The 20,262-nt window shown below is 35.1% G+C and overlaps 1 protein-coding gene and 1 pseudogene across 1 annotated transcript; one reads left to right on the top strand and one right to left on the bottom strand.

Moving 5' to 3' along the window:
- Positions 1–874: 874 nt before the first annotated feature.
- LOC150033334 (disease resistance protein RGA2-like) lies at positions 875–4,334 on the top strand. Its single transcript, XM_090305703.1, has one exon. It carries the CDS (start codon positions 920–922, stop codon positions 4,214–4,216), a length of 3,297 nt encoding a protein of 1,098 aa, XP_090161829.1. The 5' UTR covers positions 875–919; the 3' UTR covers positions 4,217–4,334.
- Positions 4,335–8,377: 4,043 nt separating this feature from the next.
- LOC150033333 (disease resistance protein RFL1-like) lies at positions 8,378–9,790 on the bottom strand (annotated as a pseudogene).
- Positions 9,791–20,262: the final 10,472 nt, after the last annotated feature.

Genomic DNA, 20,262 nt, shown 5'->3' with positions numbered 1-20,262 from the left:
AAGCTGATAAAAGTCTAAAATGATTAAATTTGTTATTTTGTGTAAATAGTTTTTTTTTATTTTTCTATTTTTCAAAATCCTTCTTTTTAATTTAAAAACTTTTTTTTAATAATTTTTTTCAGAATTAATATATTAATTTGAAGTGAAAATAACATGATTAAAAAATTATGAGAAAATAGGCACAAATTTAAAAAATAAACAACAAATTTGTGCCGGACTTGATAACTTTATTTATTTATTTTTTTTGAAAATTAAACTTATAAACAATATTTTCCTTCATAAATTTCTATGTTTTGTTTTCCACTTTCAACACTATGTTTTTAAAACTAATAAAATAATTTTCAAAAACTTGTTTTTACTTTTAGAGTTTGAATAGGATTCAAGTACTTTTTAAATAAAGATGAAAATCATTATTAAAAATTTAGAGAAAATATGTAAAAATTTTAAAAACAAACAAATTAAAAACCAAAATCGTTTCCAAATGGAGACCTTGGTTTTTGGTTACTAAAAATTAAGCTTATAAAAATACTATATTCACCAATAAGAATAACTAAAGAACATAGTCTTAAAAAAAAAACTTGTTTTTGTTTTAAGAAATTGGACTAAAGAGTACACGTATTTCTTCTAAGAACAGAAAACTAAAGAAAATAAAAAAGAAAAATCGTTACAAGACTACAACTTTTCAATTCATACATTTCTAAATAATTAAGCAAAAGGTAAAATGATTAGTGTTTGAAATATTCTTTAGTGCGGGTTGATTATTTCAAAACAAAGACTTGTTTGTCTTAGTTATTTCCTATGTAGCTTCCCCTGTCCCAACAAAGGACCACATTGCTTTATAGACCCTTTGAGATAATTTGAATAATCTAATTCTTCCCCAAATCGTTTGTTTGAGAGATAGCACTGAACTCAAAAAGCCATGGCTGAGTTAACATTCCTATTGACTTTTGCAGCAGAACAAACATTAGAGAAGGTGATGGCAGTTGCAAGTGAACAAATTAGCCTCGCATGGGGCTTCAAGGAAGATCTGTTGGAGCTAAGAGAAGCATTACGCTATGCTAAAGGCATATTAAACGACATCAACACAACAAAGTTACATTATAATCCTGTCAAGGATTGGGTGGAGAAGCTTCAACATCTTATTTATCAAGCTGACGATCTATTAGACGAAATTGTTTACGAAGATCTTCGAAGAGAGGTGCAAACAGAAAAGATGAAGAAGGTATGCAATTTCATTTCGCCTTCTAACAATACTTTCATGTTTCGTAGTAAGATGGCGAAAAAAATGAAGAGCGTTAAGAATTTGCTGCAAAAACATTATTCCATTGAGATTGGTCCTTTACAACTTGTGTGTAATAGATCTGTAGAATCTGAGAGTAGTAATGTTATTAGTCAGTCTCGAGAGACAATCTCAGAGCTTGATGATTATGAAGAAGTTGTGGGAAGAGATGTTGAAGTTGAAAGTATAGTGAAACAAGTGATTGAAGATGGTAGTAATGAACAAGAAGCTATATCCATCTTGCCAATTGTTGGTATGGGTGGATTGGGTAAAACAACTTTGGCAAAAATGGTTTTCAATCATCAAATGATCAAACAACATTTTGATAAAACTATCTGGGTTTGTGTGTCTGAACCTTTTAATGTCAACAAGATTTTGGGAGCAATCTTACAGAGTGTAACTTGTACTACTTCCAAAGGAGGGGACAATAAACAGGTCTTACTTGGTGAACTCCAGAACGAGATGCATGGAAAAAGATATTTTCTTGTGCTTGATGATGTATGGAACGAAAATGAAATTTTGTGGGCTGAGTTGAAAAAATGTTTAAGAAAGATCACTCGAAAATCCAAAAGTAGCGTTGTAGTGACAACAAGGAGCGCAGATGCTGCAAAAATCATGGAAACACTTCCTAGTCATCATTTGTGTAAATTATCTGATAATCATTGTTGGTCTTTATTCAAAGAGAGTGCAAGTGCTTATGGATTACCAATGACTTCGAGCTTGGAGGTGATTCGAAAAGAATTGGTCAAAAAAATTGGTGGCGTGCCATTGGTCGCAAGAGTTTTAGGAAGGGCAGTAAAGTTTGAAGGGGGTGATGAGAGACAGATGAAAATGTTGGAAAGTATAGTAAGAAGTACATTTCAAGATGAAAATTTTACTTTATCCATACTAAAATTAAGTGTGGATCGTTTACCATTTTCATCTTTAAAGCAATGTTTTGCTTATTGTTCAAATTTTCCGAAAGATTTTGTGTTTCAAAAAGAGCAACTAGTCCAAATGTGGATGGCACAGGGATTTATTCAAGCACAAGGAGGTAGAATCGACGTAAGAACAAAAAATGTTGGAGATGAGTATTTCAGTATCTTGTTGTCTCGATGCTTATTTCAAGATGCAAAGAAGGATAGTGAAGGGAGAATTATAAGTTGCAAGATGCACGATCTTATACATGATATTGCGTGTGAAGTTTCAAGTGATGGAAACTTGGAACTAAATTCTAGCAATTTATTGGAGAATGTAAGCAAGGTACGCACGATGATTTCATACGAAGAAACACTTCCAAAAGAAAAAATGAAGTTGGTTGATGATAAGATTACCAAGTTTCTTCCTTTGCGTGTTTTGATTGTGAACTCATGGTCCATATACAAGCTATCAAACTCAGTTGGGAAGTTAAAGCACTTGAGATATCTTGAAATTTCAGATCCTGAAATAGTTGAGCTTCCACCATCCATTGTTTTGCTTTATAATTTGCAGACACTGAGAATTGCAAACTCAATGATTAGAGATCTTCCAAAGAATTTAAGAGAATTGGTCAGTTTACGACATTTGGATTTTTCGATGAAGAATTTAGTTGCCAAGAAGATGCCTCCACATTTAAGTCGATTGACTCAGCTTCAAACATTGCCTATTTTTGTAGTTGGAGTGGAGAAGGGTTGTGATATTGCAGAACTTGGACCTTTGCCAAACTTGAAAGATAGTTTACAACTTTTTTGTCTAGAGAAAGTACAAAGTAAAGAGAAAGCCAATGAAGGAAGCTTGGAGGGCAAAGAGCACTTAGATGGGTTAGCCTTTAACTGGTCTAAGCAAAGAAATACTGCTACATGTTGCAGTGACTTGGAAGTGTTGGAAGGACTTCAACCACACAAAAATCTTGGGTCACTGAAAATCCACAACTTTGCAGGCAAATGTTTGCCTAACAAGATCTTTGTTGAGAATCTAAGAGCAATTGGTTTATGGGATTGTAAAAATTGTGAAAGGCTTCCAATGCTTGGGCAATTAAACAATCTAAAGGAACTTGAGATTTATGGCTTGGATAGTGTCCAAAGTATTGGCAAGGAATTCTATGGAAATTATGAGTCAAACCAAAGGACTTTCTTCTCCAAGCTAGAGAGATTTATACTCAAGGGGATGATCAACTTAGAGCATTGGGAAGAAATAACAACACATGATGATTATGCATCATCAAATGTTACAACTTTTCCCCACCTTAAAGAGTTGAAAATTCATGGATGTCCCAAATTATCAAACATTCCAAATGTTTTTGGTTCTTGTGATGAGAATGAGGAGGAACACCTTGAGTTATTAAGCATTTCACATTGTGATCAATTGATGAAACTTCCAAATGTGTTACAATTTTGCCATTCCATTAAACTCATGGAAATAGATCATAATGGTTCCTATTTGAGCTTAAATTTTCAAACTAAGCCCAAGTTGGTTCATTTAAGCATTGGTCCATTGGAGAAGCTGCCAGAAGAGTTAGGCCATCTCATGAAGTTGCAGTCAGTGAAAATTGTTGGATGCATACAAAATTACGATTTTAGCCCTCTCATGCAACTTCCTTCCCTCAAAGAACTTTGTTTAGTTGAAGATTTGAGGGGTAATAAGGCAACTCAACTTCCTCAACAACTTCAACACTTGACGGCTTTGAAATTTCTTTCACTACAACGTTTCAATGCCATTGAAACTTTGCCAGAATGGTTGGGAAACTTTGTATCTTTGCATACACTCAGTGTTTCTAACTGTGAAAATTTGAAACGACTTCCTTCAAGAGAAGCAATGCTACGTCTCACCAAATTAAGTCATTTGTATGTTATTCATTGTCCAAAAATACAACTTGGTACTGAAGGTGACATGGAGATGGCAAAGCTTTCTCATCTTCCTAATATTAAATTTTACTTGGATTGTAATTGTAGTCTTTCGTATTCCTTATTGTTGACTTAAATTCTCTGTCTTCCTCTTGTATAAGTTTTTGTTGTAATGCAAATTGTGATTCAGGATTATCCTAGCTAGCTTGTGTAATTCTAGTGCAAATTGTTTGCATGAGAAAAAACTTGTGTGCAATGTGTATGTCTTTCTTTCTATACTATATTTACTAAATTTTTTCTCAACTATATAACAAAAGTAAGGAAAAGAAAAACAACGAACAAAAGAAATAGTTATAAAACAAACGATTTGTTTGTTTTAGGAAACAAAGAAACAGAAAAATAGATACTTGGGATCTCAGTATGCCTCATCCGAATTCAAGGTTTAAACTAGAAATAGCAACAACTCGTGAGCATGATGTTACAGAAATATAGAAGCGATAAAAAAACATGAGAAAAGGAAAGAAAACATTACTTTGCAAGTCTTAGTTCTTAATGACTAAACCAGCAGCATCTAGAACCCATTTCGCATGAACTTTTTTTGGTGATGGTTTCAACTCTGCCATGTAAGATATGACATTTAAAAAGTGTCCGGAACTATTTTTTGTGATCATTTTCAGTCATTGAATCGCACATTCATGGACCAAACGAGGGTGTCATAGTCCTCCCTCAGATCGATCAAATGATATTTATATTTACCGATCTAGAACTTCAACTAACTAGCAGTAGCAGAAGTAATGACTACACCATTTTGGTGTCGCTCCCGAACACCACGAATCAAATGATATTTATGAACTCCAATCTATACTATCCATATTACGTAGTATGAGTGGCAAGATCGGATCATCTCCACAAGGAATCTAAGAATCTTAGTAACGATTGCATTCACGCGGTAATGGGAAGGGAGTTGATTTTGTTGTAATTGTAAGGATGAATTTGCATGAAATTAAATGCATAATTTAAATAAATTTTAATTTTATTTTAAAGAAACCTAGCCTTGGAAGTCGGAATCCACTCACAAAGAGGTCATTGCATGTTTAACTTTATTCTTGGCTCGTTTATTTGGAAGAACATAGCTAAATGCCCTATGTACTAATTGATTTCTCAATTATTCTATATGCTTAACTAATTGGGTTCAAGTGTCATATTAATTCTACATACACATTAAAAGCCAAGGTATGTAATCCACAAAATTGAAAATTGGAAATCCATTTAACAAATTGATTTAGTTCTTGAATTAGGTGAGTCATGCAATTATGAAATAAATATTTTTTCTAAGTAAATGCATAATTCAAATTTATGATATGTTGGCTGAAAGGAATAATTTAATTTACATTGAATGACTACTTGATCCGAGAAGTAAATGAATCCATTACCGTTTCATATATCTATTGCATTTTGTTTCAATTTCAAGCATTTATCTCTTCCACCTCAAAACTCCCCATTTATCGCTCTAGTTAGAAAATTAGCTTAACAAAATCAATCACGCTTCTCTACGGATTGACTCGGACTTTCCACTATTACTATGTTTTAATAGTAATAAGAGTAGTTCGGTATTATAAGTTTTTTTTTTTTTTTTTTTTCGGTTGGAGTCAAATTAACGACATCGATCCCCGATCCAAACACTTGACTTGAAGAAACGAATCACATGACTTTCTTGAAGTTGAAGTCTTGGAAGAGCCCTTGTATCTTCAGGAGGCCTATGTGTTCAAGGAGTGTGCAGCTTCAAGAGTCTAGGAGTTTCTGATTGTTGGTGAATTCTCTCTCGGCTCTCTAGATGTAGAACTACTGACCCTACAAATGAAAAAAACTCCTCTATTTATAGACTCTGGTGGGTCTCGGGGGTTTGAGCTTAGTTGTTTTTTGAATATTTTAAATTATTTCTTCAGCATGTACATTTTTAATTATCTTTTTCAAGATTGAAGATATATAATTAATTAAAAAGGAATCCTAAATGACAGTTTGTCTAAAAACAAGAACTTATATAATTGTCACAGTGAGCATACCCTATTGTACTGAGAGAAAAAAAAAAAAAAAACTTGTACGTTTTTATAAATGGAAAACTAAGAGAATTTAATTGAAAAAACTTAAATACACTATTAGTACGTTTAGAAATGATTTTGAAATTGTTAAAATTACTTTTCTAAAGTTTAAAATTACTCCAAAATATGCATTAAATGATTTAAAATTAATTCAATATTCAATTTTATACTTTTGAATGTAATTTTCATATTCTCAAATTTCAATGCAATGAGGCGTTGTAATATTTCTTTTTTAACAGTAATTATTGGATGCGAGATTGAACCTCCAACCTATTGAATCAAAGTGCATGTCAATAGCCCAATGAGGCGTTATAGTTGTTAAGGAAGTTGAGTTATATTACTGCCCGACTCACTAATTAAGCATCGAGGGAAGGAAGTTGCATGAGAGGGCTGAAGTCATAATTTTGTATTCATCATAAAACTCTTTATTCTCTGCAAGTTCTAATGAGATGAGCTATTTTCTCTTAACAAAAAAGTTCCACACTAACATTGCAAGTTTTTCCAAAGGACCCAGTTCTGTAATCTTACAACTCTTCTCGAAATAGACAACTGACTTAAACATCGAGGTGTCCTTTAATTTTAAGAAAAATGTCGAAAAACTCTAAACGTCTCAAGCGGACCAATTTTCTTAACTTCTTTTGAAGGATCTTTAATCAATGAGTTTCAATCTTTAGTGTTTATAAATTATAAAGCAAGAAACCAAATATTTGAAATTTCATTATTGATACGCTAGAAATTTCAAAATATCTGAAAGAAAACTCATCTTTTAAAATGTTTTTAAGTGTGATGAACGATCGTATCACAAAACAGCTAAACAATGAACATGTATTTTTACTAGACGATGACAGACGATCAACAACTACGCGATCACTTACACTTGCTATACGTTCACTTACTATCACTACGCGATCGCTTACAAACACTACGCGATCGCTTACCACAACTACACGATCGTCGGACTCTTCTACATGATCGCCTAGTAGATGAAGTAGGCGATGAGTAGTACTCCTCTATTGCTTCTACATGATTAAACTAACTCGAACTCCCGCACTCGAGAGCTCACTCCCCGTACTCAAGATATTTACTTCTTCAATGCCTTCTCTTTCTGTTTCCTTCTTTTAAATCACAACTTCTCCCCAACAGAATTGAAAGTCGTTTAACTGTGGTCCCCAACCTCTTTAACCGCCGCAACTGTCACTTTTCCCATATTATCCTTATTCTTCCTTCTTTGATATTGCAGTACAAACGGAGGCCTATCAATATTCCAAATATTTTTACTAACCAACTTATCAGTAGAAAATAAATGTATCTTCAAAACACACAAACAAACAAAGTTCTCTAATATATATCTCAACATCAAACACCTTTCGATGTATACTGTGAGGTAATCTTTTCAGAAAAATCAATCGTGTGAAACTAACCTGCAACCTTTTTCTCCCCTTCTTCCGAAGTTCTTTGCCCTACATTTTATTGCTAGGATTTAATTTCTAATTTTGTTCACTTGATAAAAACAGATAAAAACTGCGTCTATCAACGTCTATCTATGATAAAAACCGATACAAATTTATCATTGATAGAAAGTGATCGAAAGTAATAGAAGTTTATCATATCAGTGATAGTAACTGATAGAAACTTATCCTTTGATATTATAGTGGTAGAAACTCATACAAGTCTATCCATTAATAGAAATATATCAGTGTCTATCAGTATCTCTTTTGCTATTTTTGTAAATAGTTTGATTTTTTTTCTATATATGAAAATTTCTTTATATAAAATTAACTAATTAATTAGAATCCTGAATCACAGTATGTATTGAAACAAAAAAGTTGTACATTGTTTATATATGGAAAACTAAGAGAATTGAAGTGAAAATTGAATACACTTGTCTTACTAACTATAAGTGTGAAATTAAACCAAAAAGACTATTGAATAGAAGATTAAATATAACTTTGGCCCACTCAGTGTCACCTTCACCAAGTTGTAGCTGCGGACAATGATGAACACACAGTTTACGTAATTTGATGAGACGTAGTCCAGTAATCTCAATTTACCTTGCAAGTTTTTCAAAGGACCTAGTTCCGTAATCGTATAATCCTTCTCAAACCCAACTACAAAATTAGACAAGGTTTGAAGATTCGTCAACTGGCTTAAACATGGAATTTCAAATGTCCAATTCTTTTAAATTCTTTGGAATATCTTTAATCGGTACGCTTTGAATCTCCGATGTTTGCAAATTCTAAAGCAAACAAGTAGACTTTGGAAACTTGATTACTTCTGCAAATGTCCCAGAAATCTCAAGATATCTCGAGTGTTACAATTGACCAATTGAATGAAGTGACTTGTTAGTAGAAAATAAATGTAACTTCAAAACACGCAAACAAACAAAGTCCTCTATCTTAACATCAAACACATTATTGTTAAGCATTAAACTCAAATTGTTAGGTTTTTGGACGGTATTTAGTAGGCATTGGGAAGGTCAAATGATGTCCAAATTAAATGTATGACCTGTGGATTTTGATGCCCCAGATGTATACTTTCTGATGATTCAAGTTGCAAGTCGTTTGGTGTTTTCTATGGAATGTTATGTACTTTGAGTAACGAAAGGTCAAGAATTACAGCAGCTTTTGAAATTCTGTCTTAATTATTGTAATTTCTTTCATTTACTTTGATTTATTGAAGGAATTTAGGGAGACACTTTGTGAGACTATATATAGGGGTATTGTAATTTTTGCAAAGGCAAGGTTGAGAAAGAAATCATTAGAAGATTGAGTATTTGTGTCCATACTTTATTCTTTCTCTATTCAATAAAAAGCTCTACCACTCAAATAATTTTGTTTTTTTTCTCAATTCTGATCTATATTGTGACGAATCCTTTGAATGAAATCCATCGTGTGTAACTTGCTTGCAACTTTTTTACTCCCCTTCTTCAAAAGTTATTTGGCCAACAAATGACTAGGATTTATTTCCAAATTTTCATCACTTGAAATTGCACATGTAACATGCATCTTACAATATATTATTCTCTCTTTTGGATCCTTTAAAACATCTTGAAATAAATAGCAAGACAACAAGATATTGAAGTACATGTCTCCTACATTTTTCATTGTTGTGTTGTTTCTTCCTTCTCGTGATTGAATAAAACCTTGTGCCACCCACATCTGAACAAGCTTCCCTTTCTCATACACGAAATCCTTGAGAAAATTTGAACAAGAAGCAAAACATTATTTTAATGAACATGATGGTAGACGATCTACACTTAATTTTAATATAGATAAAACAAAATTTGATCAATAAAGTTCTATCAAAATGTTGTTTGATCAATCAATTAACTTGGCCACAGTTGTTTTTCCCAATCCACCTATACCAACAATGGGCAAGATACATGTAACTTTTTGATGGCTAGCATCAACCACTTGTTTAACTATACTTTCAACTTCCACATCCCTCCCCATAATTTCATAATCATCGAGCTCTAAAATTGTCTCTCGAAATTGGTCAATGATATCAATGTCTGGTCGTGCAGATTCATTGGCGACTAGTCCTAAACGACCAGCCTCATTGTAATGTTTCTCTAACAATTCTATTACAGTCTTCATTTTTTTTTTTGCCATGTTACGACGAAAGATGAAAGCACTACTAGAAGGAGAAACAAAATTGTTTATAACAATTTAATCTTTGTACCATATTACGATGAAAGATGAAAGCACTTCTTCATTGAATTTATAACAATTTAATCTTGGTACCATATGTGCAACTATTCGGTTTACGGATTCAATTTTGTTTTCGTATTTTACCATTTCTAATAATTTAGTTCCTGTCGTGAAAAAATACTATTAAGATTTAATTAAAATTCTTACACTAGCAAATTGATAAACTAATTAAAAACTAAATTTATTTATAAATTATAAAGGCTTAAATTGTTACATAATAAACTGAAATTGACATTTGAGTTTTATGAGATTTTCGTGATAAACATTAAGGTCCGTTTGGTAACCATTTTGTTTTTTATTTTTGTTTTTGAAAATTAAGCTTATGTACACTACTTCCATTTTCAAATTTCTTACTTTGTTACCTATCTTTCACTAACAATTTAAAAAAAAAAACCCATATTTGAGAACTAAAAAACGTAGCTTTCAAAAAGTTGTTTTTTATTTTTATACCTAAGAAAGACGCAAATCATAGTAAGAAATGTAGATGATATAGACTTAATTTTCAAAAACAAAATGATTATCAAACCGGGCTTAAATTATTACAAATATAAAAGTATAAGAAATAAATTCTTTCCAATTTGAAAGTATAATAAGTTGCAAATTTTGAGAATATTATGATTATATTAGAGTTACGTGATAAGGATAAATACCTAGCCCATTCAGCAGCTGACGAGGCGCCACAGAGATGCTGAGTTGAACCTCACTGCCACCATGGATTTCTCTCTCTAAATTAATTCTGTTGCAATGGTCTTCATTATTTTCCCCTGCAAAAGATTCTTTTATTCTTTTGTCTTTATTCACCTTATTTGTGTATATAAGTGGAAGAATGTACTATGTGTAGTGTGTGGAAAAATATATACTAAAAGTAGCAAGGAAAATCAAATTCAAAGGTTGTCCTTTTCTTCTTCTTTTCCCTTTCCTTCCTTTATTTTTGGTTCTTAACTTGGTATCAGAGCTAACCATGGTGAACATTGCATCGTCTATGTCCTCTGTCGTGCTCCATGGCATTGCTAACAATAGCAACATCACCAACCCCCCACTAAATCCACTACTAAATCAAGTGAAGTCCATTAAAATGGATAGATGTAGCTTCCTACTATGGCAAAACCTTGCCTGGTCCATCCTCAGAAGTTATAGACTAGAGGGATACTTAACAAGAGAAGATCCCTGTCCCAAACGGTTTATTACCAAACAAACCCATGAACATTCCAGCGAAAGCTCGAGCTCCGACCCAACTGCAGCGGCCACATCTGAAACCGAACTACAACCAAATCCAGCCTATGATGTGTGGATCACCGTAGATAAGCTCTTATTAGGCTGGCTCTACAACTCGATGACTCAAGAAGTAGCAACTCAGGTAATGGGTTTTCAAACCGCCAAGGACTTGTGGGAAGCCGTTCAAGAACTGGTCGAAATACAATCAAGGGCAGAAACTAATTACCTCAAGCGACTATTTCAACAAACACGCAAAGGAGCTCTCAAGATGAGTGAATACTTGACTCTAATGAAACGATACTCTGATGGCCTTGCTCTTGCAAGTTCCCCGGATCTTATTTCGCAGGTGCTGTCTGGACTAGATGAAGAATATAATCCCGTGGTAGTAGCGATTCAATGCAAAGGCACAGTCCGGTGGTCTGATTTGCAATTTGACCTTCTCTCGTATGAAAAACGACTTGAATATCAACTCGCAATTAAGACAGGGTAACCGGAATATCCAATATCTCCCTCTCTCCCAACCTAGTCTCCGTCAATGTCGTCCAAGGAGCACTCACACTTCACCAAACTTGTACATCAATCCTCAAGGAAATTCCCAGCCTTCGAACTTCAGAGGAGGAGGAGGAGGCCGAAAAGTGGGGGGGGGGGGGGGGGGGGGGGGGGGGGAGGGTCGCTGGAATAATGCTTCGACTAGTCGACCAACTGTTGGATTATATGTCCTAAAACTCGTAGTTTGTAAATTAATAAACATATTTTGTTTTGTTTTCCGATAAAGTTGTTATTGAAATTGTAATCTTGAATCCAATAAACTAAGGTCCTAGGGCTATTTAATGTAGTTTGAACTTTATGTAGTGACATAAATGTAGATCAAGTTCAAGTATATAGCCAAAATGATCTATAGTATATGAATAAGGTTAGACGTCTTATTCTGGGGATACTATGGATGCGGCCCACTTTGTAGTTAGTACAAACGATGTGATCCTGAATCGTTCATATAGAGATATATGAGTGGGGGCATCCTATGTAAAGAGTTTACAGAAGACTGAACCATGAAATAGTCACTTTTTACGTTCTAAATGCCATTTTATGTATAAAACTGACTATTTCGTTAATTGATGACCTAGGTAACTTAATTTTAATCCTGAGCTAACTGTGAACTTCTGTTCTCTCGGAATTATCCTTAGATCTGCATAGGTGAGGGCAGCTCAATATCGCTGGTCCAATAAGCCTCCCATTTCAGGGGTAAGATCGGGTGGATAGTTGGGAACATAAGGTGCAAGACGGAACTACCCGTTATAAGGATAGTAGATAGGTTGTTCCTTTTAGTATTGAATTCAGGTCTTGAACAAGGAGGCCCACCCTCTCCTTGGCCCGAGAGGGATACGGTTTATAGGTTGGACCTTAAACAAATTGTTCATTAGAGGATCAGTGAAACTTAAGGAACAAGATGTAGTCTTGGGGTAAAACAGTTTTTTATAACCCAGCCGAGATTACGAACAACCTGTGAAGGATTAGCTTACTAATCATGATTATATCAAATGGACACAAATATATCTATAGTGAGGGGAGTGCAACTACGGGATTATAGTGGAATGACCTGTTAGTTAACGAATGTTGATGAGCTTCGTCTAAAGAGTTTAGCTAGCTAATCTCGGATCGTTGGAGCCCATGATCTATAGATCCATTAGTTTCCCCTACTAGCTCATATGGAATAAACTTAGAACAGTATGATAGAATAATTCGAATTGTTCGAATTAGGAGAAGAGAGAGAAACCGACAAGTATATGTGATATAGTGGTCGGGTTTTTCAGTTTAGAGATACAACTTTAATATTTAAATGTGATTTAAATATCAAGAATATGAATACGTTCATATTCGGAAGCTCGGAAATGATGGAAATGGTCAAAGATGTAAAAAGTCAAAGAGTTGACTTTTGACTTTGAAAAGTCAAACTTTGACCGACCTTATATTCAAATGTGATTTGAATTTCGAGAAAATGAATACGGATTCATGCTCGGGAGATCAAAATTAGTCAACACGGAAAAAAATCATAAGAAGTCAAAATGTTGACTTTTTGGTCAAAGTTTGACTTTGACCAAATGACTATTTTGCCCTTTGACTATAGTTAGTGGAAAAATCCAAACTTTTGTTGGATAATTCCACTAACAAAATAGTGGGCTAGGTGTTGGCTTATAGTGGAGACATTAAGCCCACTAAGATAGTGGATTATAGGTGTTGAGTTTTTATGGATTTTGTTCATGCAATTATTGCATGGTTTTTTTTCTATAAAATGAGCTTTTGAAATTAAATTCAAGACTTTTTTTTGCCTGTTTTTGGAAACATTAGTTTTCATAATTGTTGTTGGAAAAATAAAAACCCAAAGCACAAAGTTCTTATTTTCCATCTTTTTCTCTCTCTCGGTTCTCTTCATCCACCGGGTCCCACAACACGGTTCTTAGTCTAGAGGATAGTAGGTCAACTCTAGTAGTAGTCTGTCCGTGTTTGGGTCGACATTCAATGAGAAAAAGTGGTGTTCGGGAGTTACAAAGGTTGTATCCCATCACTTTTATTTATTGTTTTTCCATTGATTTGCATGCTAATTTCCTTTAAGTTAAAAGCAATTAAAGTGTAATTAGGTCCTAATTCCATTGCGTATATCTCGAGTTCCATCATGTGGTATCAGAGCATACTAGAATTACACTCAATTGCTTTTGATGGGTGTTTTTTTCCTTTCTATTCAATTGTTGAATGAAATATGGACTAAAGTGGATTTATTATGAATTTGACATTGTTTTTCTCTAAAATTTCTTGTGGAAATTTGTAATTGCTCACTTGTTTATGAGCATTAATGTGTGAAAAAGGATCTGTAAATTTGTTGGAGTCATTAGAGTTGAAATTAGGTTGTAATTTCTTGATTTCGGGAGAGAGGACAGCATCAAAGGTTGAAGAAAATTGCTCACAAAACCGAGTTTGGCCTCCAAATTTGATAGGAGCTCCCATATCTGACTCGCTAGCCCGGATCCGACCCAGTTCAGAGAAGCCCACACGCGCCAGCTATCGATGGAGTGTTCGCCCCGTTCCGTGACTCGACCCGATTCATAGATGCCTTACGCGTTTTTCTGCTGCTCGCGACCCGCGCGTTCCGTGGATCCGACCTGCAGCTTGCTCTGCGACCCGACTCGCCCGCGCCTCCATTGACTGCGCTAGCAGCCGTTGACCAGCCGGTCTAGACAGTCTGGACCGGTCCATTTGACCTGTTGAGCCGGTTTGATCGGTTCAACTTGGTTTTTTGAGTTTTTGGGCCGGTTCAAGAGTTTTTTTGGCCGGTTCAAGATGGTTCAAAGTGTTTGAAGCCGATTCCGGGTTCAAAGTTTTTTGGCTGGTTGTTGAATTTTGTAATAAATTAGTTATTTGTTTGTTTTTAATGCCAAAATCGGTCCACTTTAGTGTTGTTTACCTATTATGCATGTGATGTATAATGTTGTTTGATTATGTGTGCATATAGTATGCCATATAGTTTTAAAACCCCACCATAGAAAAAGCATGTGACATGCATTTGTTATATCTTATAAGTGTTATAAAATATATACTATGCATGCTTAGTTTTAATATAAGTGTTATATTAAAGCATGTTTGATTCAAGGAAGCATGTTATAGATGAATGCTCTAGGGTTATAATTGTTATAAGTTATTTTATAATTGTAATAAAATAACCTAGACTTCTAAAATCTATAACAAAGATAAGGTGCATACTCACTTAGGTTTAACCTTCGAGCAATCCCAATTTTCATAGAAAATAGGTCGATATCTTGTAAAACCGAAGTTACAAGAAAACTCACCCGACAAGATCTTGGAAAAAAGTCAGATAAGATGACTAAGGTTGAAGGTTTTTAAGTTGATGGTTCACGGAACACCTACTACCTGAAGATCGAGCCGGCATCTGAGTTAGGTTAAACCGGTTTTATGAGCATGCATAAGCCGTGTGAGGTAATAAAACTTGTTTATCACCTAGACATCGTAGGTTAAAAATCCAGTATAAAAGTTATACTCGGATGAATCACCTAGACTAAGGATATGCTTAGTTAGCCGAAATGTATCGCTTAGTATTTTATACCCTAACCGTCTAGAACACTTCAGCTGGAGAGAAGTAATGTACTTTTAGCTCTAGCGTCCTTAAGAGTTCACACCATGAGATTCATGCTTGGCTTTGGGTCACCCTAGGAGCGGATTCCATTCGGAGAGTGTTTGCATGAGTCAATACCAAGGTGAATAGGGGAAGTTGTTCATAGTAAGTGGGAGAAAGAAGTGTGTCAACACATCTTATGGTCTCTACCATTAGGTCGCACTGTGAGATTCCTATAATACGCTTGCATGTCTGCCCTGCTGCGACCTTACCAATCGGAGGGCTGTATTATAGGATCTCCGCGAACTCTAGAAATTGATAGGGTCTCTCAGGTCCATTTTCATTCTTTTCTGTCCAACGTCAGGAGCATAATGATTCCGATCTTTGAGGTCAAAAAATGGAGGGTCACACTTACGAGAATTACTAAGTATTAGTAAATTCTTGACCAAAATAGCGATAACTGAGTTACTATAGGATTAAAGTTATTCTGGTGATAGTATCTAGTCAAGATAGTCTTGGATCAACGGAGGAATAGTTGATCACCCCTCGGTGAAGGTTATTCAAAACCGTTGAAATTTCATTGTAAATATAATAATGAAGGGTATATTATTAGATTTTTTTGCTAAACTTGATTGGATTTAAAAGATTAATGTATTTTACTAAAAAGGATATGTTTTCCTTTTCAGCATGACTAGCTCTCTAGATCAACTCTTAGCTTCCGAGAAACAAAATGGCGATAATTACACAACATGGAAAAACAATCTGAAATCAATAGTAGTAATAGATGAGTTGAGATTTGTCTTAACTGAGGAACATCCTTAGGCCCCTACCTCGAAAGAAGCACAAGGTAAATATGATTTACTAGTTGCTGAGACATGTTTAGTGGAGGATGATACCTCGGCCTGGATATTGGATTCAGGAGCCACTACACATATTTGCTTTTCTTTTCAGGAAACTAGTTCCTGGAAAATGATTGAAGAAGGCGAGATCACCCTAAAGGTTGGAACAGAAGAGGTTGTCTCGGCCGAAGCAGTGGGAGACTTGAAGTTATTTTTCAACGATAGATATATCATACTTAAAGATGTTTTATGCACCTCTTATGAATAGGAATTTAATATCTATCGCTTGTATTATGGAACAAATGAATAAAATATCTTTTGAAGTCAATGAAGCGTTCATTTTCAGAAAAGGTATTCAAATTTGTTATGCTATACTTGAAAACAACTTATATAAGTTAAGACCAACTAAAGCAAAATTTGTCTTAAATACTGAGATGTTTAGAACAGCCGAAACTCAGAATAAAAGACAAAAAGTTTCTTTTAATGCCTATCTATGGCACTTAAGACTTGATCACATAAATCTCAATAGGATTGAGAGATTGGTTAAGAATGGACTCCTAAATCAGTTAGAAGACAATTCCTTACCTCCATGTGAGTCTTGTCTTAAGGGAAAACTGACTAAGAGATCTTTTACTGGAAAAGGTCTCAAAGCCACAATACCCTTAGAGCTCGTACATTCGGACCTCTATGGACCGATGAATGTCAAAGCTTGAGATGGGTATGAATATTTCATTAGTTTTATTGATGATTATTCAAGGTATGGTCATATTTACCTAATGCATCACAAGTCTGATTCTTTTGAAAAGTTCAAAGAATATAAGGTTGAGGTTGTGAACCATTTAGGTAAAACAATTAAGACACTACGATCAGATCGAGGTGGGGAGTATATGGACTTAAGATTCTAGGACTATATGATAGAACACGGAATCAAGTCACAACTCTCTACACCTAATATGCCTCAGCAGAACGGTGTATCTAAAAGCAGAAACAGAACCTTGTTGGACATGGTTCGCTCAATGATGAGCTTTGTTGAGTTACCTGATTCCTTTTGGGGACATGCATTAGAGACTGCTGTCTATATTTTGAATAACGTTCCCTCTAAAAGTGTTTCAGAAACACTTTATGAGCTATGGAAAGGGCGTAAAGGCAGTTTACATCACTTTAGGATTTGGGAATGCCCGACACACGTGTTGGTGCAAAATCATAAAAAATTGGAACGTCGTTCAAAACTATGCCTATTTGTAGGTTATCCAAAAGAAACAAAAGGTGGTCTATTTTATGATCCATAAGAGAATAAGCTATTTGTATCGACAAATGCCACATTCTTAGAGGAAGACTACATAAGAAGTCATCAACCTCACAGTAGACTAGTGTTGAATGAAATTTTCAAATACGATACAAATAGAGCTAGTTCATCTACTAAAGTAGTAGATAAAACTAGTACATCTGGTTGGTCACATCCTTCTCAAGAGTTGAGAATGCCTCGACGTAGTGGGAGGGTTTTTCATCAGCCTGACCGTTACTTGGGTTTAACAGAAACACAAGTTGTCATACCTGATGACGGCATAGAGGATCCATCTACCTATAAACAGGTGATAAATGATGTGGACCATGATCAGTGGGTCAAAGCCATGGACCTCGAAATGGAGTCTATGTACTTCAATTCTGTTTGGAAACTTGTAGATCAATCAAATTATGTAAAACCAATTGGTTGCAAGTGGATCTACAAGAGAAAACGAGACCAAGTCGGTAAAGTACAAACTTTTAAGGCTTGACTTATGGCAAAGGGTTATACCTAGAGAGAGGGAGTGGACTATGAAGAAACTTCCTCTCCCATTGCCTGATAACTTGTAGAAATACAAGTTATTTATGCCACCTTATCTAGATATTGCGGTCAAAAATGAGGAATTATGCGCTAATTGTATGTAAATTAACTTAGTTTGATAATAATTTCAAATTCTTGCAATAAAACCCACTAACACCAAAATATGGAGAATATGGCGAAAATTTACTCTATTTTGTAGGAAGACCAAAGTCACCACTTGTGCCCAAGGCTCGAGAGAACTTCATAAATGCATCTCTATCACCATTGCGCCCATCGAATGTCATCGTGTAGACATTCATTGAAGAAACGGCGCAATGCGATAGTCGATCCTGATCCATATGACAACCGCATGCGGTTATAAAAACAAACGTCGCATGTGAACCTATGATCAAGTGATGCAAATGAGCAACGTAAGCGTGGGAGCTTCAGATGCGTGTACAACTAACGGTTGTGCACAATTGACGGTCTGATTGCCTAACAGAAGGAATAAAATCCCTCCATCTTCGAAATTTCCATAACCAAAAGTGGGGACCACATGGCCGAAGTCAAAGCTATTCTGCCTATAAATAGCCTAGAGAATTCAATGAAAAAGTATTCTATTCGATCTAGGCGAAGTGCTGCAAGATTAAAGAGAGAAAAAAGCTTGGCTAAGAGCTACAAAGTGAGATCCAGGAAGAAGAAGAGATAAGGCCGAAAGGTGTAATCTTAGTTCATCCTATCAAAATCCACGAGCGAAGCTTTGTTCAAGGACCTTGCTACCAGAGGAGCCAGCCTGAGAGGGAAGCTCTCCCCACCATCATTCCATCCACAACCGGCAAGTAGATCTTTATCGATCGGTGACCAAGACATTGGCGCTTGATTGTCCTTATTCTACGCTTTTCTACGTATTTCATGTCTCTTCTATCTTTCTGTTCAGTCATCATGTATCAAACTCTTAATAGAAATATTAGTAGTTTTGATCATATTCATTATTCATCTTCTGTCTTTCACCATGCACCCGTTATTCACTTTCTCCACTATGTTTTCCTAATGTTTCGATAAGTACTATAAATATTCAAAGACTTAATGTAAATTAAAGTTATGTAATACGTTTAGCTAAAGCATGCTGGACGACATCTTCACCTGTGAGAGCAGAAGTGAAGATGTCATTCTGATCTATCAAGAGAAGTTCAGGAGAGTGCGTTAACTAAAGCGAGTAGTACATCAAGACATGGAAGCAACCTTGCATTCATTACGTCGGATTCTAGTTTCAACGCAGACATGTGGGAGACACGGCCGATTACTGAAAGGTGTACGCCATGGGAAAAACGAAACAGTATTTATATCTTTACTTTCATTAAGAAGTTGCGATAATTTGTGTACTTATCTTTCTTTTCTTTTCTCACCACAAGACTTGTCGCTGCAAATCATGTCTTTGCACAGCCTTCACAGTTAGCCTTACTCTTAGCATCTTGTACATAGAACTTGTATCGAATACATCTAGTTTAGGTTTACTATATTTTTACCACATTTACTTTACTTTTGTTTTATGTAATTACTTTGTACACAACACTTCAAAGAATTGGAAAATCGGTCGCATAACATCATGAAAACACCGCATTTAACCGGTACCGTATTTCCCCGTGTTCGACCTCAGATCACACTGAGAAACTTGCAATGGAATTATACTTGGTTTCATCGTAAGGAAACTTGTGACACAGGAGGGTATACTACCTAATCTTAATAAAACATCGCATAATCAGTAGTAGTATCGCATTGCATGCATCGAATATCATCTCTACCAGTCAACAAGTTTATATATGCGTTAAAATGAACAAACATTGCCATGCTTAAGTCAAATAGAATACTTTTATCCATTTCCACTGACGTGACATATACTTATTGGACTTTTGGAATTGATGTTCTTTATGCATTTGAACAAATATGAATGTGAATGAATGAACAAGTCCATGCTATGCGATACTACTATGGCTTATGCGATATTTACTTATAATTCGGTAGTATACCCTATTGTGCCACAAGTTTCCTTACGATGAAACCACGTGTAATTCCATTGCAAGTTTCTCGGTGTGATTCGAGGTCGAACACGGGGAAATACGGTACCAGTTTAATGCGGTGTTTTCATGATGTTATGCGACCGGTTTATCAAATCTTTGGTTTGTGTGTGTAATATACAAAAGCGATAAAATAACAATAAAGTAAAGTAAAGCAGTAAAAATACAGTAAACCTAAGCTAGATGTATTTGATACAGGCGCAATGTACAAGATGCTAAGAGATGGGCTAGCTGTGAAGTCTGTGCAAGGACGTGGATTGCAGTGGCAAGGCTTGTGGTGAGAAAAGAAAAGAAAGACAAGTGTACAAATCATTGCA

This window comes from Benincasa hispida, chromosome 10, assembly GCF_027475165.1.
Source record: "Benincasa hispida cultivar pf3 chromosome 10, pf3_genome.v1.1, whole genome shotgun sequence".
Classification (NCBI taxonomy): domain Eukaryota; kingdom Viridiplantae; phylum Streptophyta; class Magnoliopsida; order Cucurbitales; family Cucurbitaceae; genus Benincasa; species Benincasa hispida.
This window is presented reverse-complemented; position numbering and strand designations above follow the sequence as displayed.